At 48.5% G+C, this 26,566-nt stretch overlaps 1 protein-coding gene across 4 annotated transcripts in view; it reads right to left on the reverse strand.

Annotated features, from left to right (window-relative positions):
* Positions 1 to 26,566, reverse strand: part of LOC104542849 (NT-3 growth factor receptor) — a 203,914-nt gene that overhangs the window by 144,395 nt on the left and 32,953 nt on the right. For all 4 annotated transcript variants that reach the window (XM_010187304.1, XM_010187308.1, XM_010187307.1 and 1 more), the window contains 2 exons: positions 7,945 to 8,013; positions 479 to 636 (listed from right to left, as the gene is read on the reverse strand). In XM_010187304.1, coding sequence (XP_010185606.1) covers positions 479 to 636; positions 7,945 to 8,013 — 227 coding nt within the window. The remainder of the gene's footprint in view (positions 1 to 478; positions 637 to 7,944; positions 8,014 to 26,566) is intronic.

Consider the following 26,566-nt stretch of genomic DNA (forward strand, 5'->3'; position numbering starts at 1 on the left):
GAAAGAGATATAAAGTCACTCCTGCCTCTTCCCTACAGATATGGCTTTAAATTGAAAAAATAAAACAAAAGAAAATGAATAGAGACATGTATTTCCTAAGAGTAATTATAAAAGATACAGTGGCAGTGACTTTTAACAATATGCTGTTTCTAGGATTTGTTAGACAGAGGAAGAGCAACATGAAACACATCCCTTTTCAGAACATCACAGACTTTGTCAAGCAACAGCATCACAGTGAAGGAAATGGCCCAAATCACCCAATACCTTCAGACATACAGAAACAGCAGTCCCAGATACTCTACTTTTAATCCACAAACTACCCATAGTCAGCTCCAATTGCCTTGTTCTTGACCATGTGGTGGGATTCTGCAGCACCAGGTCCCCCAAGAAAAGGGTTGAACCAGAGGTGCCAGATATGGCAGGGGTCCTTCACAACAACCCCATGGCCTCCCTCGTGCCCAGCTCTGGGAGTCCTTACCACACTGGGTGATGTTCATCTCCCGCAAAAGGATGATGGCTGCGTCCATGTTCATGCAGTAGAGCTCCTGGTACTGCAGGTTCGCCTCACCCTTCTCCTGCCAGAGCTGGATCCAGCGGATGTCACAGCTACAGTTGAAAAGGTTCCTCTCTAGTCTCCTATGGGCACAGAGAGCATGAGAAAGGATGGTGGGGTGGGAAGGATTATTAGGGCCATTGCCTGGCTCTAAGGTCTCCGAGGAGGACAGCCACCATGCAGGTGCAAGGGGCGCTTTTGAGCTACGGGAGAATAATCTCCTCTATGTTATTTGCCTGGAGTCTTCTGGTACACTTTGTTCACATCTCTCCTGACTCCAGGGAGACCACGGTTACACATCCATGCATCCACACAGCCTCCTTCATGCACACAGACAAGGTTTTACATGTCCCAGGGCAGCACATGGATAAACGCAATGTCTTTCACCACAAGATCTGCACATCTGCAGCTCGGTCTCACAGCCATCCAGACACCCAGAACATTCATCCCTCAGCAGAGGAGCAGGCAGCTCCCCACTGTTCCAAAATACTGATTCACATCTTCAAATCCCCTTTCGGTGGGTGTCCTTTGCTGGATAAAGGACACCTCCAGCCCCACCAAGTGCTCACTGAAGCTGTCAGCTTTTCCCTCAAATACCTTGTACAAACACAGCCTCCTGATGACCCAGGACATGAGCTAATGCACAGGGAATGATGCATTTTAATCAAATCAAACAGCACTGCACTGAGACCCCACTGACCTGGCCAGGAGAAATGGAAAAAAAAGCACTGCCTTTAATGTACTTCATTTAAAACACATTTACACATAGTTTATATACCAGGACTGTTTATTATAATTGATTTTCCAACCTATTAACCATTTCATTTACATTTTTAAAGCTCTGCAGCTCTCCATGGAGCTGGGAGGAGGGCAGGTACCAGCAGGGAGGAGAGCCCAGTGCTCAGCCAGGACAGACCAAGTTACCAACATAGATTGCAAGGATAACTTGAGCAAAACAGGAGATGCAGCCTGAACAAACAGAATTTCTTCCCACATAACTGTGAAGAAAAAGAAAGCAGGGAGCAGAGGAGCCAGAACTGCAAAAGGTGAGCTCAGTCATCCCAAAGCAGAAGAGCATCTCCAAAGGTTAAACCATTGCTTCACATAATATCTAAATCCCCCTGTCATACAGGGGGGAAGCTCTTTTTCTGGTCTGATTTATGTCTTACTGCAAAATTCATGCTTGCTTTTACAAAATTAATTCTACCGACTAACAGGATTTGGAAACAACCTTCCAAACATGTGCAGCTGCTGTTTTGTCAATACAGTACTGCAAAAGGAGCAGGAGGAGAAGGGATCTTCTGGTAGCACCCAGGGACATTAAATCTGAACCCTAATGATGCCACTTTGAACCTTCTCATAGAACAAGATGCCACATGACTGTGTTGCAAAAAGAACCCAAAAAAGCCCCAGAAAAACAAACCAAACCACTGAGCTCAGCTTCACTCTGTGGCTTTTCATTAGTTCATTCCTTTCCCATCAAAAGCACGTAAACCTTTGCAAGACAGGTACAAGGCTCAGACAAGCAGCTCAAAGGCCAAAGCACTAAATTTAACAGACCAGAGCAGATTAGCACAGTGATTTGGTGGGATCCAAGTGACGAGGCACTCCCCACATGCCCGACGCAGGCTTTGCATCCTCTTCAGCATGGCCACAAACCCACCCTTCTCCTTGGGATTCTCCCAAGGTCGCTGCTACCAACAGAACACGGGATGGCACATGGGCTCAACTAATGGCAGATCAGGTAACCACAGCTGTATCCTGGGATCTGGGGCAGCTCAGAGACAGTGGTAGAGAAATTCTGCTCTACTGCAAATCTCCTCATGAAAAGAGGCTGCCAGGGAGAGCTGTTGCCCTGGCAGTTAAGGGCAGCTCTGTAAGTAATAGACAGCAGCCTTCCCGGGCCATTGCTAATTCATGAAGGGCCATGAATAATACAGTAGCAGCATGCTTCAGGGCAGAACTTACCCACGACCTGCCCCAGCATCAGGGATGTAACTTGCTCTAATCAAGACCCCACAGGGGTTTTTGCACAAATTAACTCCCATCACCAGCAGCTGGCACAGCTCCATGGGTAGAAGGGGCATGGATGCCTGCACCCATTTTCCCTAACATGCATTGCAAAAGCATTCTTGATGCATGGGCGATGCTCTCTCTCCTCGCTTGGTGCCCTCCCTGCCACGCTGGCCAGCTCTCCAGAGGGGTGCACAGGGATTTCCATGCTCACACCATCCTGCACCTGCCCAAAAACCTGGAACTCCATCTCTCTCCTCAAATCCCATCCTTTGAAGGGATCATTAGGAGCTGCAGCTCCTGCCAACCCTTCCTCCCATGACTTGAGCAACACATCCCCACTACCTATGACTCTCTGCCATGATAAATGCACCTTCCCTGCACTGTAAAGAAAAGCACCTTGGGGACCACAAGGTGTCCTTTAGCCAAAACTCACTGGCAGGCCAGAAGGCATCGCCACGTGCTGTGGAGATGTCTCCCATCAAAGGGGGAAGGACAAAAACTGGTGCTGAAAGGCACGGCAGGGCAGCCAAGAGGTCTTCATTGCTGTCACATGCTTGATGAGTGCAGTGAGAATTAAGGCAAGGGGCTCCTTCTCATGAGAGGTATCTGGCACAGCTTACTCCCAGAGAGAACAAGTAAACCTAAAGGGCGTTTTTTACACATAGTTTTAGCCTAGAAATGTTGCCAAAATGCTCAGGAGCTGTGCACACTCCCACACCTTCTGAAGGCCTCGTTAAAACTGAAAACGCCTGCAAGAAATAGCAAGTATCAGAGCTGCAAGCGAGCTGGGATCTCTCTGCACAAGCAGAGCTACTTTCTACACCAAGGAGCTGGCCCAAAAAGGAACTGAACCTGTACGCAAGCCAGCTCCATCCACCAGCCACAGGCAAAGCAGAGGCCTGCAGCGGAGCATGCTCCAGGAACAGCCACTTCACAAAGCAGGGTTTGCGTTTAGGATGGAGGAAAACTGGGACAACCACGCCCTGCACTTTCATTTGAAGGAGTGGTGACAGAGATGAAACCCCAGAGCCATCAGGGCACCAAGTCAACCCTCCAGAGACAGCCATGTTGCGAGTGCCTGGCTGAGCCCAGCTTTGCTGCCCACCGAAAGCTGTAACCACTGCCTCCCAAAACTGCCTGGACTAGGATGGACCAGAGCAGAAGAGGGATGCCATCGTCATTCCAGTATGAACTGGGACAACAAGGACTTCACACACACAGAGTGCACCTTTTTCAGCAAGGCAGCTAAATGAGACACATGCACTGTCCTGTACCTCCTCACTCATCAACTAAAATAAAGCTGTCTGCAGCTAAAGCCTCTCAAAGGGCACTGGAGATCCTTGCCACACTTCTCCTGTCTGTTTTGATTCACATAAAACTGCTGCCGAGGCTTCATACGCTTGCAATTAAAATGTTCTGTTGCCTTGGGACTAAGACGGCTTCCCTAAGCTTGAGAACCAAAAAGCACCCAGTAGAAGCAGAACAAAATCTATTTTTGTTTTCCATTTCTATTTATTTCCCAGAACCAGGGCTTTTCTTGGCGGTCCAGCCAGAACTGTTGCTTTCAAACCCCTGCCAGAAAGCAATGGGATAGAAAGGGAAGAACTCAGACAGGGAGCGACGCGTGGCATTTGGATTAGCTAACGCAGAGAGCAGGCAAGTACCCAGTGCTGAGCTACAACTCCATTAGTGTGACTGCTGGTGACAAGTTTTTAAGCTAGAGGCACAGGCTATGTTAAGCTGGACTCATAACATTAACAGAAATGCTGCTGTGCCCCATCCCTATCAAAGCCTCTTGCTGTAGCATTGCAGAAATCTACTGCAGGGCAAGCTGGCAGGGACTGCTGGTATTAGAAATGCTGATGGGCCAGGAAGAGAGGCAAGACGTCCAGGGCTACAAGGTTTTATACAACCAAAGATGTAATTGGATCCAGAATCTTAGGTCTTTCTCGGAAGGAATTTCTTGAAATGTCAGCCCTAAGCTCTCTGAGGACATGACAAAGAAAGCCAAGGACACGACAGAGGAAACCAGCTGTGACTTCTGGATAAGAAAGGCTCTAAGTCCTATGTTTATGAGCTGTTGCATGTGTCAGATGCTTCCCTGTGCACACTCAGCTTCAGACTTAGGAGAGCTGTGCACACATTAGCTCGAGCCCTGTCAGTCAAGGTCAGTCCGTGCTGTGGGAATTAGGGCTGGAGTTACTGGAAACCATTCCAAACTTTGCTTCTGGGCCAGGAGGAGAAAGATAATATTCTCTGGAAGTGTACCTCATTTTTGCCATCCTTTCTTCAGTGAGTCAGCAGGGGGAAAGCTCAGCTCTGTTCGACAAGAAAAGAAACTCTGCTTTAAAGCAATGGCATCTTCCCCAGCTTGCGATACCTTGAATGCAGCCAGCCAGGCAGCTGTTTCAAACCCCAAGTTCCCATCCATCTGCCTGGTCTCATAGCGGCATGATCTCCCCATTAGTCTTCTGCTCTTGCCTCCTCCGTGTTCACCATGAGTGGCTTTGTCAGGTCTCGTGTTCCCTGGCAATCTCCATGTCACATCAGTTGTAGTTCCTCTCCTCCCAGCACTCTGCCAGAGATGATCCTCCCATTGCTTCCCTTCGTTCCACATGCTCTGCTGCTCCGAGCTGCCTTGTTGTAAATCACAGTTTTGCCTTCAGTGACTGCCCTCCTTCTGGATCCACGATTTCCTGGTGGCACTGGTACTCAATCAGGTGCCTCCGGTGAACCACTGCAGAGCTGCACCTGCTCATCCCACCAACCCTCCCCATAGACCTAACCCTCTTGAGAAGAGCAGGCTCTTGCCAGCATCCACACATCCCTTGAGACTTCTGGCCGCTCCATAGTTGTACGTTAATGCTGCTTCTCAGGCTCACTGCCTCTGCATCACTCACTGCTGCTCACCGCCTTCTTCCTTTCCAGGGAGTTTTGGCTCAGCTTCAAGTCCTTGGCTGATGTCAGTCTGCAGCTCCCTTTCTAGCTTTCACCAGTGCTTCACGCTCACTTTATGTGGGCCATGTATTCTGTTTCCCTCCCAGATTCTGGAAGCCTCCTTGGAGCTCAGCATGCCAAGAATCTGTCTTCTACTCACCCATCCTCTGCATTTCTAAAAAAAATACAATATTTCCCACTTTTGCGCATCCATTACTAATTCCTCCCCACCTTGGGGATTTGCTTTTCCTCATCAACAGGTCCCATCCTTCTAGCACTCAGGGCCACGACCACCCCACAGCAGATAACATATGTCTTTATATTAATTACCAACATCTTTATATGAATGACTATTCAGAGCTCATATTCAGGCTACAGAGCCCTGACTATTCAGGCTATACTTCCATGCTGTCTTCTCTCAAACAAATCCAAAGCTCAGCAGGACAGTTTCATGGCCCCAGGGAGGAGAACGCAGGCACATTCCCCTGCCCTATTAACACCAAAGTCTCAGTGGGTATCAGCTAAAATATCCCTCTCCTGTCACACTTTGGGGAACAGCATCATCATGTTCTGGTATTGACCATCCTACCTGCACTCACAGGGATTGGAGGGTCCTTAGTGACAAAATAAAACTCATCAGGAAGCACCAGTGACAAAGCAGTTCTTCAGAAAATATAAGTTTGACCAGTCTCTCACTCCAGCCCAGCCACCAGCAAGCCAGACCCTGCAGGCAGACACATCTGTAGGTCTAAGTTGATCACTGGAGCTTGTGCCAGGGGGCTGTTTGCCAAGACCCCTTCCACAGTGCAATGGCAGGAGAAGTCCAGCCAAGGCTCCAGCCTCTCCACATCACATCAGTGCTGCGTTCCCACCCCATCATCTCTTCCTACCAACCAGTCCCACCATCTCCCTCATTTCTCTCTGCATTGCTTCTTTCATCAATCAGGGCTTGATATCTCCAAGAAAACCACTCTGAACAGCTCCAGCTGGATCCAAATAATTCAGAGCCTTCCCATTTGCCAGGCTGCAGAGCACTGGCCCCAGGTGACATTGCTGACACCAACTAAAGCCATCTCAAGCATGCCAGCTTCCCTGTAAGGATCTCCGTAGCTGGATAACATGGGTGTATTCTTCATCAGGTGGGGATAATTATGCTTTGCTGCCCAAACAGCAGCATCTCAGGTCCCTTTCTGGCTGGTATTGGTCTTTTGAGCCTGACTTGAGCTGGCAGACCTGAGACATGCTTGAAGAAACAAAACATGACCAAATGAAACAAAGCCACAGAAAAATGAGCCCTGTTGGAAGTATCCCCATCAATCTGCAGGCTCACCATTACCCTAGGCTCTGTCAGTGCCTCTCACTCAGGACTGCAGCCCCATTTGCTCCACTCTTGGGTCTCTCTTGGGTAACAACCATCAATCTGAGTTTTGCCAGACGGTGCAATGACAATAAGTAAAGGTCTAAGAATACAAATGACTCATGCTATTAAACTTGAAATCTGAGCCAGGCTTGAAAAATATTTAGAGCTGTAATCAGTGAGGAGACAAATTCCAAATTCAGCATTTTAACTCTGCAAGCCAGACTCCCCATCAGAAGGGCGTTTCTCTATTTTCTAATATCACTATTAGTATTTTTCATTTAACAATTTGACAGAAATAAAATACACTGCAGTAACAGCGGTGATAACACACTTACTCCCACTTGAAAGACTGTCTTTATTCTTTCATAAGTCTCTTCTAACTTACAGCTCTATTGATCATCAGTGAGGATGAATGGAGCTTCCCAGGATCCTCTGGGACAAATCCTACATATATATTTTTTTTTATTCCCACCAAACAACTATTTCTAAAATTCAACAAAACAGGTCATCAGGGCAACGCTCCATTGATTTCATGTCCACTTATTCTTCAAGCATAGCGCTGAATGCTCTATCAATAATTCAGCAGGCTGAAGGCCACCAGTGCCCCAGGAGAGACTCTATCTCATCTCCCACATCAGAGCTGGGAGGTGCCTCCGTTGCTAGAGAGCAAGGGAGTCATTTGCCTAAAAAGCAGGAGTGTCTTATAAACCATGCCCATGAGCTAAGGAAAAACAGTTAGCCCTACCTTGCAACAGATGAGGATCAAGTATTTGAGAAGATTCATTCAAAATCTGACCTAGTAAGTATTTCTAATGAGTTCCCAGAGTTAGTCAACCATTTACTACCCTAAGCATGACTTGTTCATCATGCCGACGTTAATTAGCCAGCTGCTGCGAAGTTAAAAGAGAAGCAGTTCTGCTCTGGTGCTCCCATACCCAGGAAACCCTCCCAAGGATGGTGCTGCCCACTGGAGTTATAGGTAATTATTCACAGGCTTTCAAAATAGCTCTATTTGGAAATGGTTCCTCCTCTTAGCCTCCCCTCCTCTGCCTGGAGGTACCTCCAGGGTGGGACTTACAGTTCAAAGAGTCGCAGGGTCTGGAAGAGCTGCCATGACAGAGTGGTGAGCCGGTTCCCAGAGAGGTCTCTGAAAATTAATAAGGAAGAAAAACAGAAGTCACGGTGAATAATTCCCCCTGTACGTGGCCCTACCACCTCCACAGAGCTCATCGTCCTCCTCTATCAGGAGGCTGTCAAGCAGTTTAGGACCTAAGTTTAGATTTCATAATGAGAGATTTTAATGAGGACAAACCCAAATGGAAGCTTCTCATTTTAATTTTTTTTTCCAAAGGGGAAAATGTTTATATCATACTATTTTAAGGAAAAAAAAATTCCAAACAGAGCAAGATTTGTCAGATTCTTGCCCATGAATCTGGAGCTTGAGCAACCATAAGCAGAAAGAACAAACCTAATTTCATGCCTTGAACAGAAAATTAAGTACAAACGTTGTGTTAAAAATAGTAACAGCCAGGTTAAAATGACAGCACAATGATTACCCAAGGTGTTATCAATATGATCTGCATTAGCTGCACACTTTAAGTGCCCCGGTATGGCTGCGTGTTGTTTGCACCCAGGGGTATCACTGCTACAGCAGCTAACAGCTCCCCATCCCTCTCTCCATCTGCCCAAACTTGCAAAAACACAAATCTCATCTACCTGGGAGAGCTTTGCAACCCAGCAGACATTACCTCTTCAGCTGAAAGCCAAAGAGGATAAAAGCATGTAAAACCAACTGAAGTACTAAAAACAGAAGCAAAAACTGTGTTTGGGGCAGGGTAAGCAGAAAGAGAATACAGGTTTCCAACAGCATGACAAGATGGTAATGAAATCACTTTCTATATTGGGCAGCCTTCCCAGGACACCCAGCCAGCCTGAGAGTCACCAGCTGAGGGACCAACCCACGGGGCGAGCAGAGGGATGGGTGGTCACAAACTCTGGCAGAAACCCAAATCCTCCCATATCTCTGCTGGCCTCCAGAAGACACAGGAGATGCTGCCTCACACCCTTTGCTGAATCCAGCCCTGTCCCCAATATTTCCCTCCCCGTTGCAACCCATCCCAGCACCAGAGGCTCAGGCACCCTCCTGCCACAGTCCCGCTCACTGGAAAGGAAAAGAAAGAGCCAGAGGTATGGTGAACCACCCAGCAGTTCATTAAATCCTGAGAGAAGATACAGGACAAGGTGGCACAGAGGTGACAGCCCAGGTGTGCTTGGCTCAACCCACTATCCCCATTTGATTCCACTAAAACCAAGACAACAAATCCTGGAATAGCTCTGCCAGCACAGGTCTGATGCATGAGGATTTGGCATGAAAGACCCAGATGAAAGATTCATTTGTCGCCTTACACCGGGTCGCAGCAAGGACAGACACATGTTGGGGAAACACAGCAAGGGCACAGCGCAGGGACCGACAAGGGAAAACCAACTCTGGACCGGTCCCATCTGCCACCTGCGAAGCCCCCAAACCCTGCAATTAGGAGTGGGGAAGTTGCTGCAGCTCCCACAGCAAACCCTCATCCCAAAGGCTCTCTGTGAGCCTGGCAGAAGAATAAGCCCAAACACCACGAGGACACAGTGCAGCATCATTAAATTCTGGCTCTGCTTCACATCAGACTATCCTGCTGCGGAAACCATGGCAAACCACAGGTACCTCATTTCACATGACTGAGATCCCACCATTCCTATGGCTGTAGACAAACTGCTTCCAGTCTCCAGTAAAGTTAAGAAAAATCAGCAAAAATAGCAGGTGAAGCTAAGCAGGGGGGGTGGGAAATAAATATTGCAAAACTCCCTCTTTTATCCAGCCTGGAGTTCTGAGCACCTGGAAACTTTGCAAAGACAGATGAAAAGTAGGAGGGGAAAGAGCAGCTCACTGCTACAGAAAAGTGAGACAGCAAACTCCCTCCCCCAAGCCTGAGAGAAGAAGGAAGCGTAAAGGAGGATGCATGAGAGACAGCGAGATGTGGGAGAGAGGCAGAGATGCAGAGGAGGGAGTGAATCTTGCTGGAATGTCCTTTCTCAAAGGTCATGTTTTGCTACATTAGGCAGAAATGTCAAGAGAAAATTGGATTCTGAAAGAAGAGAAAAAACAACAGGCTTTCCACGCAAATAAGGGAATCAAAAATAGCATGATCGTGTTATTATAATTTAGGACACAGAGATGGAGAAAGGAAACATCCTCGCTAATGCAAGGAGCTTTGCCAGGCAGATGTGTTCCGCTCCCTGACTCTTGCAGTCCCTGGAAACCAACTCCTACCACCTCCTCCCTCCCCAGACGACAAACCACAGCAAGCATTCAGCAAAAGGAGATGGGGCTTCACCTGCACACGTCTGGCAGGAGACTCTGCTCTCAAAGGGCAAAGCCCGTGTCCGATCTGACCTGACCATCAATTGGTCAGGGGGACACGCACCAACAGCTCTGTTTCAGATGAACCAGGACACACACGGGGAAGCGTGTTTGTTATTTGAAGCAAGACACCTCAGACACTTTGAAATGTCAGAAAAGTCCCCGTAACAGCCCCTTGCAAAGGTCCCTGATCTCAGCACAGAGACAGAAAGGGGCTGCACACAAACACACATTAAAAATACACTATTTTGGTCACAAAGCCAAACACTTCAAAGGTCAGAGATGCCAGGATTGGGTTTCCACATGCAAAAGGTACATCCACCGACTTCTGCCGCAGAAGATATGAAGCTCCTACAGAGAAACCTCAGCACACAGCACTGATTTGTCCCCAGAATAGATCCATCTTGCGCGCCGGAAGGGGCAGGTTTCCTGGAGAAGATAGCGTGTGATTGTGTAATTAGAGACAGCATCACAGTGCGTGCACACGAGGAGATTAAATTACAGCTCCACGGGCAAACCAAGCTCTGGCACTTTGAAACTCCTGCTCGGCACTTACGAGGTTTCCCCTGTGCTCAAACCTTGACTGTGCGCACTGAGTCTCTCAGTATTTTGTAGAGCATTAATGGGGAGGATTAGGGGAAATCAAGGCTTTCCAGAGGTATAGTCTTCTCCAGCTCCCAGATGCCCATTCTGCCTTTCCATCACTGTTTCCAAGACCAAAGCCTATTTTCAGCTCCAGATCCCTGACATCTGCAGTGACGTGAGCCTCCATCCTCCTGTGCATCCTCCTGGCTGGGTAGTGCCAGGTCTCTCCTTTCCAACCCATTTGCCTTCCCCTCCACTCAGCCACTTCTCCCAAGCTGGCTGAATCACACTACTCATCGTTCTCCAGCCACTCCCACATACTTCCCAGCCCCAATTTCCTCATCCATACCCGAAATTCCTATGATTCCCTGCCTTTACATCCTCCCATCCAACCCCAGCGTCTCAAGAGCTGCCACTCCTCACCTCCCCTGTATGCACCCAAACATCCTTTGCAAAACTTCTCCCCTTCAACTGGATCAAGAATCATTTTGCCTACATAAGACAACATCTCAGAGCAAAATCAAGCCTTCCAAGCAAAACCTGCCCTTCAACAAAATTTCTTCCCCTCGGCAAAAGGATGATGCAGGTGCTCTGTAACAGGAGCATCACTAGTATTTTAGCTTGAGCAAAACAGCCCTTTTCCCCTCCACCATACACTGCCTCCAACTTCTGAGCAGGCTTTTATTTGAAACTAGAAAGAAATAATCTCCCCCAAAAAATTAATTCAGCCAGGAGCAGACACCCAACAAAGAAAACTTCAGCCTGAGCAATTAAAATTTGGCAGAGTCATAGGAAAGTGGAAGCAGGCCTGCGGCAGAGCCTGCCAGACAACCTTTGTAACAGCCCGTACATCAGCTCCACCTGTAATAAAACACGGCACATCACACGTTGAGGAAACGCAGGGGGAGGGAAGCAAAACGCCTTCCCTGCGTATTTCACAGCGGCGAACAGGAGCCTGTCTCTCTCAGGACAGATCTGCTATCAGCGCTCCTGGACCATATTCAAAGCGCTGCTTTGTCATGGGACATTTTCTCCATCACTCACAAGATGCTATTTTCCATAGAGACAGTCTTTTGAAATAGCTGCCAGGGTCCTTCTTTTTGCCTCCAGAGCAGGTTTCAAAGGAAGAGAGTTTGGGAGAGGGAGTTGAATGAAGCTCGCCCGGACCAGGTCAAGGGTAGAACACACCCATCTGGCTCATGACTCCACTCTGCTCTCCTCCTGTTGCAGCCACCTTGCTCCTAAACCCCCGCTCTGCAGGTGGCTCATCACACCACATCCTCACCAGCCTTCTTCACCAGCAACCCTACGCACACCTCAAAAGGCAGGATGTGACCTCAAAGTGACAGCAAAGTCCCAGTTCTTGCTCTCTCCCTCCATCCATCCTCCTCCTGCACTTGAAAAGAAGTGGATGAGCATGGGATCAAAGAGGAGTCTGGATCCATGCAGACCAGAACAAGTGGATTTCAGTGCAAGAGGAGACAGCATGTTTTCTCTTTCCTCAATTACCCAGCAGCCAAAAGTGTTTCCAATCTTAATGCCATTTTTATTCAGCTAAATTAAGCCAGTTACCTCATTAATGACATCAACAAGCAGGAGCCCCTGTAATTAAACTGTAAGCTATATTATGCAGTTCAGCCCAACGCAATGGCAGAAATGCTGCTGCTGGGGAGGGACCCTCCTCTCCTCGCCTGTTCCTCCTCCACGCATCTCCTGCCTCCACTCGCCCTTATTTCCAATCTGACACATTCACTTCTGCATGGGAGAAGTTTTTTCACACATTTTAATAACATGGTGCCACTCTGAAAATCCTGATCAGGGTGGGATTAACTGCTCAGAGCAGCTGGGGCTGCGGGAGCACAAGCAACCGAAATGAGAGGCGAGATGCACATCCTCAGCTGCGGTCCCCAGTGCTGGATACGCCAGTGGCACCGCGTGGGACTCTGTTGATATTCTCTGTGCTTTGAGCATAGCGGGTGCTTCCCATCATCTCACAGCTCCCTGCAGCTTTGGCTGGGGTCTGGTGGCCACAGGACAGGGCAATGTCTGCAGCTTCATGTGCTGCTGTAGGTGTAGTGGCAGCTCCATCCAGGCTTCACTTCTGCAGCGAGTAAGCTGCTAAAGCTTTGGGTTTGAACCAGAGAAACACTGGAATGTCACTCTGGGGCTTTCTCATCCCTGCCAGATAACTCCAGTGACCTCTAAAAGCAATGTTACACTCCCCATCACCCGCCCTGCCCTCCCCTTCCCCCTCCCTCCTTTTCCTGTTTAGTAAGCAGCTTTGCCCATTAAGGGAAAAAATGTACTGTCCTCCCTTAATGAATGTGCTAAAATTACCACAGCAAGTCCCACAAGCTGTGGCAGCACAGGCCTCCCCACAGATCAAATATTAGACTAAACTAAAACCTCCAATAGCTCAGCAGGACACGCTTGGACAGAGCCTGTAAAAGCACAGGGCAATGCCAAGTGCAGGCAAACCTCGCACACTCGGAAAGCGGAGTTAGCAGAATGGGACACAGTGTTAAATTGGGCAACCTGAGATTTCACAGCTGCCAGCAGTTCTCCCATTTGTGCTCCGTGTCCGGGCTCAGCACCAGGACATGTGTACTGGTGCTATGGAGGAGCAGGACAGTTTATAGAGGTGCTCCAGCCCTGGTCCAGCATTACCTACAGCCCAGTTCTGCTCCTCAAGCAACACCTTAGCAATACCCAGGTCTTTACAGACCCCAAACAGCAGATTAAAAAAACCTCCAAGGTTCAATCTTCCTTTGTGAGTTTGGACAGAGTAACTAACTCTTTTCTCGTGCTGTCCCATGCCTTGTAAGCCATCTGTCGCACAGCATGTCCATGTCACACACCATCACGTTATCATCTCATTCTCCCCAAATTACTTCTTTTCTAGGGCTAGAGCCAGAATTTTCAATAATTTCCCAAACTCAAAGCATCCTGCATTGGAGGAGAGCAATAGACCATCATCGGTGACACAGAAGAGATCCTGACACTCCAACGCCCATCCACCATCCCTGGAGACCACCACCCTTCTGTGTTTCCCAGCTGCACAACCTTGATCTGTAAAATCTCAACTGTCACTGAAACAATGCTGAAGGAGGTAGAAGGAGCTGGTCTCCTGCACTGTTCTTTAAACAACAGCATTACAAAACAGAGGTTGCAGAACAAGTGGGAAGGCGGAAGGCACCACACCTCCATCACACGGCTCCTGCAACCCGTGCCAGCAGCACATCTGCCCCCCCGCCTCTCCTCCCACTACCTTTGCCAACACAGCAAGCCATCTCCTGCTGCTGCTATCATCCCAGCCCATCCCAAAACGCTTTAAAGGCTGTTTTAAAGGCCATCTTCAACCCCATGACGCTTCCACACCCTCCAAGTCATCTCTTCTGAGGCATCTCCTAGCTGCATTATGCTTTGTTTGGAGACAAATCACCCTCAGAGCTTATTGCTGCTCACAGTTTTGGTTGAGCACATGGTACAGATGGGAAAGGCGTCACCAGATGTGGGCAATATTGTCCCCTGTGCCTTGAGGCAGATCAGATGCAGGAATCTGGCCCTCTGGACTACGCTCATCTCCTCCCTCCTTCTTGTGTGCAGTTTCCACTGCTCTTCTCCAAAGACATCTGGGCTCTCAGAGGACTCAAGGAAAGGTTAAAAGCTGGGTCAGCCCTGCAGTTGCTTTCCCTTCGCCTGCCAGCTTCCCTGCAGGGCAAAGTCCAGCAGCATCCACAGAACACGCCCATCTTCTGCTCCAAGAAAAGAAACCAGCAATGGGCAAGAGTCCTTCCCCACAGCCGCCCCCCTGCAGCTGAGACATCCTCAGGGCTGCTCCGCCCCCACTCCATCTCTTCTCTCCCAAACTGCAGTAATTTTAGATCCATTAGGCCTGGAGTGTAACTGTACACTGGGCTTTTCTCCTGCTTCAGCACGCAGAAATAACATTGGAGATGTGTGCTGATCAAGAACAAGGGTTGCCAGCTGACAGCTCCAGCAACGAGTTGGGTTTATCCTGCCTGTTTGCTTCAAGTTGCATGTTTCTTCAAGCTAAGAACAGGGAATGACTAGGGAATGCCTCCCACCTGCAGGTTTCCAGTAGACCCAGAGCAACCCAACCACTGCCCGAGAGCCCTGAGGCACAGCAAGAGGAGACAGCATAGGGAAAGCCATGCCCAAGGGGCATTTCCAGCATCTCCAGTACATGGTGATACCAGATCCTGAACACATCCCCTCCCAGGCTCCCACATGTTTCTCACCACCTCTCCCTTGAATACAGTGAAGCAGTAAGGACGGGTGCTCAGGAGGTATCACCTCAGCTAGGACATCACCCCAAACGCACAGGCAGGCACTGGGAGAGCCCAACAAGGTTCACACTGGAGACTCAAGTTCAACGGATCAAGCACAGAGCTGCTGGGGACAGGTTCTGGTCCTCCCACTCCCTCCTGAACTAGAACTGTGCTCTCAGCTGCTTGAGAGCTCTTGCATCAAATTTATATTGGGAAGAAAAAAAAAAAATCTCCACCTACTTGGGTGCCCAGAAATCAATGGGGCCTAAATAATTTCAAACACTGCTCTTGCAGGGGGTTAGTAAAGAGCGAAGGAACAGCTGTGCCTGAACGCCAATTCGCCTGCCTCAGGGAGGGGTGCCAGAGGCTGCGATGGGCTTGGGCAATACTGAGGGCTCTGCAGACGTTCTGAGGAAAGGAAGAGGTACAAATGTGAATATATATATATACACACACATACATATATACATATATATCCCAGCCATAGCAAAACAGGGCATAAGGCAGGCTAAGCTCTCGGCAGACACTGCTAAATGGTTTCCAATTAATTAACTGATTACATGATAGAACAGAAGGGGATTCAAGTGAGTGCTGTTGACCTTTAAGAATAATTAATATCATCAGGATCGCAAAACTCGTCCAAGAAAAATAATTAGGAAGATTCTAATATTGCCTCCAAAGCCATATCGAAAGGGGAGAGGAAGATTCTGGTTAATTCAGAGGCACAGTTCCCAAGTATTTGCTATCAAACTCATCCCTCCCTTACATTTGCTCCCCCCTGCAGGGCTCCTGCACACATGTGCTTCTTCCCTCCCCCAGTCAACTCTTCTTATCCTCTCCAGATTCATTTTTCCTCCCATCACCTTTTCATACCCCATCCTCTCATTTTCAACTTTCCTTCCTAATGACTCCTTGCTCCAATCCTTTCTTGCAACCCTCTCTCCAAACTCGTCCCGATCCCTCCTACAGCCTCATCCCATCCCCTGCTCATCTTTGACCAGCTCAAAGCTCGGCTCTCTGCCTTCCTGCAGCTCAGGAATGAGCCCTGGTCCTTCCACATGACATGGATGCACTTCTTATCTCCAGTCACCACTGACAGGCTCCATAGGCTGAGAGAAGGCAAGCGCTACACATAATCCCAGGAAAAACCCTCCTCTGCTTTTCCTCGCAGTCAAATCCATCACAGAGGCCGGTCTGGGAAGCAGATGCAAAAGATAAACAGCGGCAGGAAAAAGTAAAAGATGGGGAACTCATGACTCCCATTACACCCCAACCAAGCACGAGTACTCCCACCTCACTGTATTTTCCTTGCTTCTCCTTTCCCAGTTCACTTGGCCCACAGGCCCTGTGTGGGAGAGGGGCTGGAAAGCCACTGAGCCAAGCAGGAACTACAGCAGTGAGCTTTGTAGGGAAGGTCGCTTGAACACACTGGAAGGGAGGTTGCATGAGCAGCCAACATTTCTTGTGAGGGAAGCATAAAAAAAAAGTCACATCTTTGGAATGAAACCCACCTTTGCAGTGAATAAATAAATTTCCTCTGCTGCTTATTATCGTTAAAACTTCTGTGGCTTGACACTTCACTAAATTATAGATAAAAGGAAAAATGGTCTTCCTGGGCTCAGAAAAGCAGGCTGCTGCCAAAGAGCTGTGTTTACACCAGCTAGTAAAAGGAAAGCCTGCCATTAGCCCACACCACTCACCCCACCTCAGCAGGGAGCAAAACTACCTGCACCCACAGCACAGGGGGCCTGGGAGCAGTGGTTGGACACCACAAGGACCCAGAGCTGGGGAGCACACAGGGGCATCAGGCTGGCATGGGGAGGTGCACGTGTGGGGAACAGGGGACCGAAGAGACCATGCCGTCAGCCAGTGGAGATGGCAGCTGCTACCTCCCATGCTGCGTGGAGGCTCCTGGCCGCAGCAGGAGGTGAGGCTGATGTGCTCCAGCTATGCCTCATCAAACAGCAAGAAAAACACTCAGCCAAGGAGACAGACAGCATCAAGCAAGGAGCTGCCTCATACCAGGCTGCTGCTTCCCTCCAGGGGCCCATGGGGTGGGGATGAGGAGCAGGAAGGCAGCAGATGCCTGGAGCACACCTGAGCACAGGCATAGCATTTTGGATAGAAATACTCCTGTTAGCTGCAGCTGAGCACACCAGGAAGAGTAATGCTCTGAGCAGAGACCTGCTTGCAGCTACACCTGATCCATGGTACGATGTGCCTCATCACAGCCCCAGGCACACTTGGCTGAGGGGGACAGTGAGCTGCTGGTGACTTAACACAGTCAGAGTCCAGCAAAGCCTGCTTGCTACACTCCTCACTTGTAACCACCCCAAAAGCAGAAACGTATTTTGTCTTTGACAGCTAGCTCTGTCAAAACAACACAAGAATGTCTGGACATGGCACTTACATTTTTCATGTTCTACTCAATGCATGATGTACTTAAAAAGGAGAAGGATCTTTCACTCACCCTTTATCTTCAAATATTAGTAACTGTGAGGAATATTTTCAAATGAAAAAGACTAATCACCATGAAGCATTGAGTGCTTTAGACTGCAGCAGGCATTCTTTCATTATTCTGAGACAGCAAATTACCTGCAACTACCAACATACACAACTGGATACAACAAACACTTAACCAAAGCCCACGGGTTGCAGTTGCAATGAGGTTGGATGGCAGATCTCCTAGAGAACTACTCATGCGAGAAAGCCACAGACAGCAGCCGAGTAGCGGTGCTGCAAAACACCTCCATTCATGCTGCAGAACAAAGTCGGTGCCAGGAGCCACTGCGGTTCAGAAAGTTTATATTACATCCATCAAACAGGCATCTCGGCAAACTGGCTTCATAGCAGGAGAGATGGAAGAATAAAGGCATGGCTGGCAGTGAAACCAGGCTGGCCACCCCTCAGGTAAGCTCACACTCCATTGCTTGATTCAGCTTGCACCTACAGACAGGCATGTACTGCCCTGGGGTGCTTGGCTAGGGCTGGAAGGGGAATGGGTTTGTTCCAAAAGGAGGCAGGGGGCTGCATGTTGGGAAGCCAGGAGTCTTCAGAGCAGGCATGGAGGCTGGGTCACAGGCCAGGCTGCAAGCAGAGGGGCAGGGAGGGCCAAGAGGCCTGGACAAGGCCAGGGCCCATGCTGCAGGCAGGGTGGCTGGGGCCAGTTAGAGGCTGCAGGCAGAGAGGTCAGAGCTTGATTTGGCAGCAGGGAGGCCCAGCTGCAGGCAGAGAGGCTGGGAGGCTGGAGAACTGGGGTCAGAAGCAAGGAAGCCTGGAAATCTGGAGGGTGGGAGGCAGAGAGACCCAGTCACAGGGAGTGGAGGAGGCTGGGAAGCTCAGCTGCAGGCAGGAAGGTCAGCATCTGGGTTTGAAGCCAGGAGGCCGGGGGTGCAGGCAGGGAGGACCGGAGGTTACAGGCAGAGAGGGCCCAGAGGCCGGGGGAAGGGGGTGCAGGCAGGGAGGGCCCAGAGGCCCTGTCCGTGGTGCTGAAGCGGGGCCCTGCGGGGCGTACGGTGCCGGCCACGGCCCCACCCCACGGCCACCCGTGGGCAGCAGCAGGGCTGTCTGGGAAGCCCACCCCGGAAAGGCCACGCACGACCTCACAGCATGCTGGAGGACAGCAGCCATGAAACATCCTCAGTCACAAGGAAGCACTGACAGGGTTACCCACAGCTCCTGGGGAAGACAAAGCCCCAGCTCTCCTAGCAGCCTTGTAAATATCCCACAGTCTCCTGCATCCAACATAATTCACACCTCATCCCTTCACAAATACAAATAAGGGGAGGGGGGTGGTAGGGAAGCTCCACCCCCCCCGCCACCCAGTTTTCTAATAAAATTTTATAATTCCAATAAAACACATGACTGCCTAACTTACGACATTTAAATTCTTGCCTAGTCACACACCATCATGAATTAATGTCCCATCATTCATGCCCTGTCCTATCTTATTGCTCTAATAACATATGATTTTAACGTTTCTATTTTTCTACCCTAGTGCTTATTGCTTATACATCAAAAAGGGAAAATCAGGCCTGCAATCATACTGCTAGTAAACCAGTATCATGGAAGAAAAATCCCAGATGAGCTGACTTGTGCAGGCACCTAACTTTCACTCATCCTGCCATGCCTGTTCACTCTCTCCCCCAGCAGCTTTCAAGGAGGTTTCCACATCCTCAGATCCCTTTTTGGGGAACAGACCCAAGGTCCCCTCTTATGCTGACACTGGCAGATAAGACATCTCTTGCACCACATCTAACCAACTGAGCCACAGGGCTTGGGGAGCATGCAAAAGGGACAGCCAGAGACCATTTTTGGAGCACCTCCATACTGCAGTGACCTCAGAAGCCTAGGAACAAGATCTGGTCCTTGTCATGCCCAAATCTCCAAAAATCAGCTCATTCTGTGCTGCTCGTGATCCAAGATGTTATTAGGTTTAACTAAGACACAACAACATCTCAGCATGTTTGGCTGCTCTTTGAGGCACAGTACACAACAAGACATCCATCAAGCTGTTGTTGTACAAAGACTATGTCACAGAGGATGAGCCCCTCAAAACCCCCAACTTGTCTAAAATTCACATTTTACCCCAATCCTGAAACCAGGCTTGTAAAAACCACCTGCCCACATGCAGGAAGAGCCAGGCAGTCTGATTCCAAACATCCCCAGAATTGCCTGCAGCCTTTTTTAAGGATGGGATGGGAGAAAACAAGACCTTTGCAAAACCACCGTTGCCCATTTTACACATCTGTCAGAAGACAGTTGATCAAACTTCAGGAAAGGAATTAAGTCTCATAGCCACACAATGCAGCTGGAAATTGCATCTCAACATTTCAAAATAAGGAAGGAAAGACAAAGCCACAGCAAAATCCCAAGAGGCCAGGTACCAGCATAACAGAAGAATCTGAGCAGGCAACAAATATTTGTTATAGCATTATTATAACTCATCTTATATTGCAAAAGCATTCCAAGACTCGAGGCCAGGTTTCACTAGAAACCGTACAGGGTGTTATGCTGCAAACAGATCCAATACAAGCAGAGAAAACAAATACCATTCCAGGTTTTCAGATGGGAAACTGAGGCAAGACAAGTCTTGCCACAGGATACACAGTGCTGGAGTTGGAAACTTTTTTTCTCAGGTCCCACTAGAGTACATCGGTCACAAACTCACTGCTCCACCTCCTATTACAATACAATAAAGCCTCTCCACAGCTGAGTGAAGCAGCCTGCAGTCAGGAATTAGTTACTCAGCCCTCTGAGTGCAGGTCAAATGATTTCAACCCAGCCTGAAGGAAAGTCACAATCCTGCAGGGAACCAGTCTCTCCTCTGGCCTTGTGCACAATGGCTGGGAAAACACAGGATCAACCTCTGCCGCTGCAGAAAAAGGAATAGCTGCAGTTAACTGCTTACCAGTCACCTGCGGTAATGACTGGGAACAAACAGGCCATCAAATCACTGTTGCTGATTAGCATATCAGCAAGGACCTGCACTACACTGGCATCCAGGGGACAAAGCAGATGGGGCAGAACAGTCAAGTTTATAGAAGCAGAGGAGATGTTACTGCTGTTTATTTTAGTGACTGTGCTGTAAGCATGCCCTGCATTTTATAGAACAACTGGAGACACGTGGGAAAATGTTTCCCCGAGTAAATCACTGCACAGAGGTTTGCTCCTAGAAGGAGCTGGAATAGGAACATCCTTAGAGTGCAAACGGGAACCAAAGGGTGCCCAAGCTGCCTGTGTGATTAGGTACAGTAAAGGAACATTTACCTAACAGAAATAAAAGGCTGTTTAAATTATTTTGCCTATATTCATGGAGAAATTCAGTTCCTACTTAGTCCCTTGCAAGTGCAAAACAAAGCACATTAAACAATCAAAGAGGTGGTTTAGGTAGACACATTTTACTTCATCCTTCCAGCGAGCTAAAAGCTCACATACAGTCATGTCCCAGCTGATACACATGGACTTGTTAGGCTGCACTGACTTGAGAGCATGGATGGGAAATCAAGAGCAATTAACACATGACAGTTTGGGTTAGGAGGAGACTGTCAGGATGTGTATGACAGCCGTGCAGTGATGAAAGGACAAAGAAATCATCTGGAAGGGGGAGGAAGGGTAATAGCACATCCAGAATCAAGTGGTGGGTTGTAGGCAGTCACGAGGCCTGGAGCTGGTTACAGGAGGAGAGCAAAGAGACAGTTTAACCCTGCTTCCTATATATGAATGGCTCTTTTAGAGCAAGTCAGTAGATCATTAAGCACAAAGCAGGGTAAAATGACCCTCAAGCCATGACCAAGAGGGAGCAGAGCTATACTTGCAATAATGCAGAAGTTATATTTTATTTTTTTATTTAATGTAAGAACTCGATCAAGCTCCCAGATGCACAGAGCAAAGAAGGTGAACCTTGCCAGCCTTGCAACACAGTTGCCTGCAGCCCTTGAAAAGCAAATTGGCCTCAACTGCTGGTGGGCCTCAAGATCCACCCTGAAACAGGGCAGAGAGCAACTCATCAACCTTATGCTGCCTCAGCCACCTCAATTTTCAGGGGATGCAGCCCAGTTTCTTTCCTAGCAAAGCCTAAAGAACCATAACACATCTGTGGGAACTCCCATGTCACAGCTACAAACTGCATCCAATACCAGGGTACAGTTCATGTGACACTGCACAACTGTCACAAACCCAACCAGGACACCAAAGCTAACATCATCGTCAGAAAACAACACAACCTAAGGAAGAGGTTCTGGGAGGCTCTAGATTTATCACAGCTCACATGGGCCTATGAAAACAAGCCCACAGATCAGCCAGCTCGGTCTTTAATCAGGCAGAGCAAGTCCCTGCACACTCCTGCCAGCATCTCCCAGTTTCTCCACAATCCTCTTTTTTGGGACAAAAAGACTGATAGGACCACACAGATGAAAATGCCTGCGGAGCAGCTGGTGATCTGACCAGACCACACTCAAAATCCAGTTGTACTCAGCACAAAGCACTCCTGAAGTCCATTCTGGCTTTATCCAAGGTCTCTGTCTTTAAGACCCTTAGGTAAACAGTGGAAGAAAAAGCTTGATCCTCAATCCCATCACTGCTTTCACAGGCAGCACTGAGAGAGTGCTCTTTGACAGGAGCCAGCCCACAAAGCAATTTAGAGCATGTATAAACCTGCAGAAGACAGTTTAAGAAGAGCCTCTGAACGCAGACAGAAATGGCAATTATTAATTTTCTAAATAGAAATCTGACTACTTAAACCTTATTTAAAAGTGTGCCTGTCTCTGTAATTACACAGCCTTAATTTGTTTTCTTTAGTACACAATAAATAAGGTGTGCACAATTACACTCTGTAAATACAAGGCAGTGCCTCCTGACTGGCTGGCTGAGTATGAAGCTGCCCAGGAAAGCATTTAGAGGGAATCACATTCTCTTAAGCACCTGCTTCCCAGCAAAGGGGGACTCAGGCACTGCAAATGTCAACTTACCTAGCTCTAGGCACAACCTGCTAGGAGCTTATTCCTACATGCACAGCTCCACTGTCCCACAGCCAGCAAACGCCGGACACTTTGGCCAGCGGCAAACAGGTCCTGTCCTCTCCTGTGCATCAATTCCTGGTGCACTGTGAAGCTGACGATTGCAGTATGTTGTATTTTTCCTTACAGCACACTACAACAACCTCTCTTTACTACTCCTCTGCCTATTTTCAAGACGTGTAGGAACCTGACATCCTCATGGCTTGTAATCCTCTATCAAGTTCACATAAATTGGCCAAAGCATTCCAGTGTTGTTAGGAGGACAGGAGGAGTGAGAACATGCAAGACTTTTTCCTCAATAAGCTGTGCTAAACAGCAACATAGAAAATATGTATTTAGATGGTTTATATGTCTCATATTTAGGAACCATATAATCCTAAAACTTGCTTGTACAGCCTCAAGCCAAAGACTGAGGTTTTCTGTCAACACCAAATATTTTCTATGTTCGCTTGCATTGCCTAACAAACTTCCACACATCTTGGCTATGAGGGCTCAGTTTCCACAGTCTAGACCCACCAGTCCACACTCCAGCGCATCCTGTTCTCCAGGACCATCCCCATATTAGCCAAATGGCTGTCAAAGCTTCACAGAAATGGGACCAAGAACCCACCAATGCAACTTTGCCCAGCAAGACAACCTCCAGAGCAAAGGAACAAAAAAACACTGGATGACATCCAATTTAGATTAGACCCACGTCCATCTCCATTCAATATCCAGTACTTGTCCTGGAAGGAGTCAACTGCCTCAACTCAGTCACCAACAGAAGATCTGTGTTGCAAAACACAGTTATATTTTGAATTAATTGCCTCTGTAGCAGTGATGGGCTTCACAGCACCGATGGCTGGACAATCCATGAAGCCCTAAGTCTCCTCATTCAAGGACAGGGGAGAGGCATCCAAAGCTATTTCTAGATCCACATCTCTGGTCCCCAGTCACCCACTGCTCCTCCAGTGATTAGGCTGGCCTCAAGCCCCTTACACAGCTTATTTCAAACCATAAAGGACAGGCATGACCTTGCCAGGCTGCACTTTGAAGCACTTTGAGGTCTATCACTTGGGCAGCTGAACGCTGAAAAAACCCTTCGTGGATTTCTTGCCTTCCTCCAGACTCCATGATGGGTAAAGGGGGTGGAAAAAAAACCAACCAAGCCAAACCTCATCCAGAACCATTACTTGAAGCAAACCCCCACAAACCTGAGCTCCTGCAATTAGAGCTGGGATAAGTGATCTGCTTGTGATTGCACAGCTGGGGTCTGAAGACAAGTGTGTGCAATGAGGAAGGGCCAGAAATAGAAGTTGCTGGGAGAAGGCAGAGCTATCTGGCCTGGCTGAGAGGAGGAAACCTTGATTAAAGGCACTGGGAAAAAACTCACTTCATCAAGAGGCTGGGACTTAACCCAGGACAGGGCAGGGGGAGGGGGGGAACCACAGCTTTTGAGTCCTCAACAATTTATACACAAGCTTCACATGATAAAATGTTACCTGCTGCTCAGGCACAGCTTGTAGCACCCTGCAAAGGTCCAGCCTGAGGTCCTCATCACCCTGTGCCAGTCCTCCCTGTCAGTGAAGCCTGTCTGCCATTTATTAGACACATTCGGTGTCTATTGACTCAAGTCCACCTGCAAACACCCGGGTTCCAAACAGCAGAGAAGTAAACCCAGGGCAGCAGTAATAACACATAGCAGCCATTCAACAAGCCTTGAGCACACCATCCCACAGTCCCCAGCCCTGCACCCATCCAGCTGCAACCAGCCCTGCTGCAAGGGGATGGGGACAGTATCCCTCGCTCCTGTCAGCTACTGTACCTCGTTACAGCAGCCCAAGACTTACAACAGAGTGACATTTCCATTAATCCTTTTATCCATGACTCCTACATGTGGCGGCTGCAGAAAATGTCAGGTCCTCACTGAGCCAAGCTCCCTGGGAGGCAACGTGGAGGCACCTCAATGCGCTTGCATGATGCCATAGCCATGAAGGGGACTCTGGGTGGCACCAGGTGGCTGCCAGGTTGTGCAAAGCCTTGGGAGCCACCGTGGCTCCCCCATCAGGGAGAGAGAGACCCAGAAAAAGCAGCCTGGGGGCAAGAGAGCAGCAGCACAATGGCCTGAGAGATTCTGGGGAGGAGGGAGCTGCCATCCTTGCAAGCACCAGGTCTCCATCTCCAGGGACCTGGCACCGACCATGGGGGACATCCACCTTGCAAACATCCACACTGCCAGGTCTCAGGAACAGCATCAAAACCTACTGGCAAACACTAACCAAATAATATACTTTACTTGCCTCCAGCTTCAAAAGGCAAGGAAAGAAAGATGTTAAGAACATGATCAATCTTACATAGCCCAAGCAGTAAACAAACACATATTTCATCAACACATACCAACTTTAACTCCTGACACAAGATGGATGTGGGTTTTTTTCCATCTCCAAAGTAATCTCAAAAGACAAAAACAAAGATTTTTTGGAAACAGCAGCAACAATTGTATGTGTACATTAACAACATTCAGCCTCAAAATGAGCAAATGTAGCCTTCTAAACTCCTACGATACCCAAACTAATTTAATCAGGAATCAAATATTATTCATTTTATCTGCTAGATACATAACTACTACACAATTGACAAACAGCCTCCCAAGAAAAATATAATCAATTGAGAGAGGTATCTGAACACTTCCCAGTAACAAACTACAGAAAACACAAAAAAAAATACAAATCAAAATAAAGCACAGAAATCAGGAAAATCCCTGTGGTCAGCATTAAGAAAGGTTTATGATGACAAAATAAGTGCTTCTCTGAACTCAAAAAGGCTTTGTGTTTATTCACAACGCCCTTAACTATCCATGCCCTTTGGTACTGCATCATATTTAGCAAGTACTTTACCGTCACTTAGCAACTGTAACCGGTTTTCCAAAAAGGAAGCTTTTGGGGTTTTTCAGTTCACATCATCTCTGAACAGACATCAAAAGACAAATCCGCCCTGCTCTGCAGGTCGCATCTGTCTCCCTCGGCCATGCCCATATTGATGGCTGCATGCATCCACAGACTCCAAGGGATGTACGCTACGGCTGTTTTCTGTGGAAGAAGCTGCCAGCACTGGTTTCTAAAAAGCAGGGAGATACACACTCTCCATCCAGCCCATCAGCCCACACTCAAGGCTGGGGACCTCTTACCAACCCCTTTTCACCTTTTAGATCTATACCAGAGCCGAGACAGGTTTGACCTCTGACACAGCCACTTTGACGAGATATTTCAAGCCCATGGAGTGCCCTGCACACTGGCCTGAAATTCAGGCTTTCCTTTATTGCCTTGGGAAAAGTAAATACAGATCTAGAAAAGAAATCGGTGCCTCAAGGATGCAGGAATTGCCCGGGACACTGTAACTTCTGGCTAATGATGGCCGAGCAGCTGGATGCTTGTGCAATGTCCCACAATAACTGGACTCCAGCCTCTCCAGCATAAAACATCCCCACCCCAGGCCTGCTATAGATGCCAATTTAAGAAGTCAATAATTAGGATCAAAGCTGGCAGCCCTCTGCCCCAGCATTTGTGCTGGTAAAGCACCCTTTGGTTAAAAGCTAAGGAGCAGGGCAGGCTCTGGCTTTGTGCTGGGCCACCCCCAAACTCTGCAGAAAGGGAAATGTGCACTGGCTGCCACAAGGCTACTAATGAAGCAAGCGCTCGTTAGAGTGGCGATCAAAGCCAGGGCAGTTATTAGACACTGAAACATATCAGCTGCTCAGCAAGAGCTTGCCCCATCTTCCATCGCAGCCCACTGCACTTCCCTGAAAATATGCTTTTCCTTCTCCCACCCTTTACCACCTCTCCCCATCAGCATCCTTCTTCCCTCCTATTGCTCTCCCCAGCGGGCGCTCTGGTGGTCCCGCTTTGGGGATCGCTTTCCCAC

Source organism: Mesitornis unicolor, unplaced genomic scaffold (assembly GCF_000695765.1).
Source record: "Mesitornis unicolor isolate BGI_N332 unplaced genomic scaffold, ASM69576v1 scaffold5816, whole genome shotgun sequence".
NCBI classification, from domain to species: domain Eukaryota; kingdom Metazoa; phylum Chordata; class Aves; order Mesitornithiformes; family Mesitornithidae; genus Mesitornis; species Mesitornis unicolor.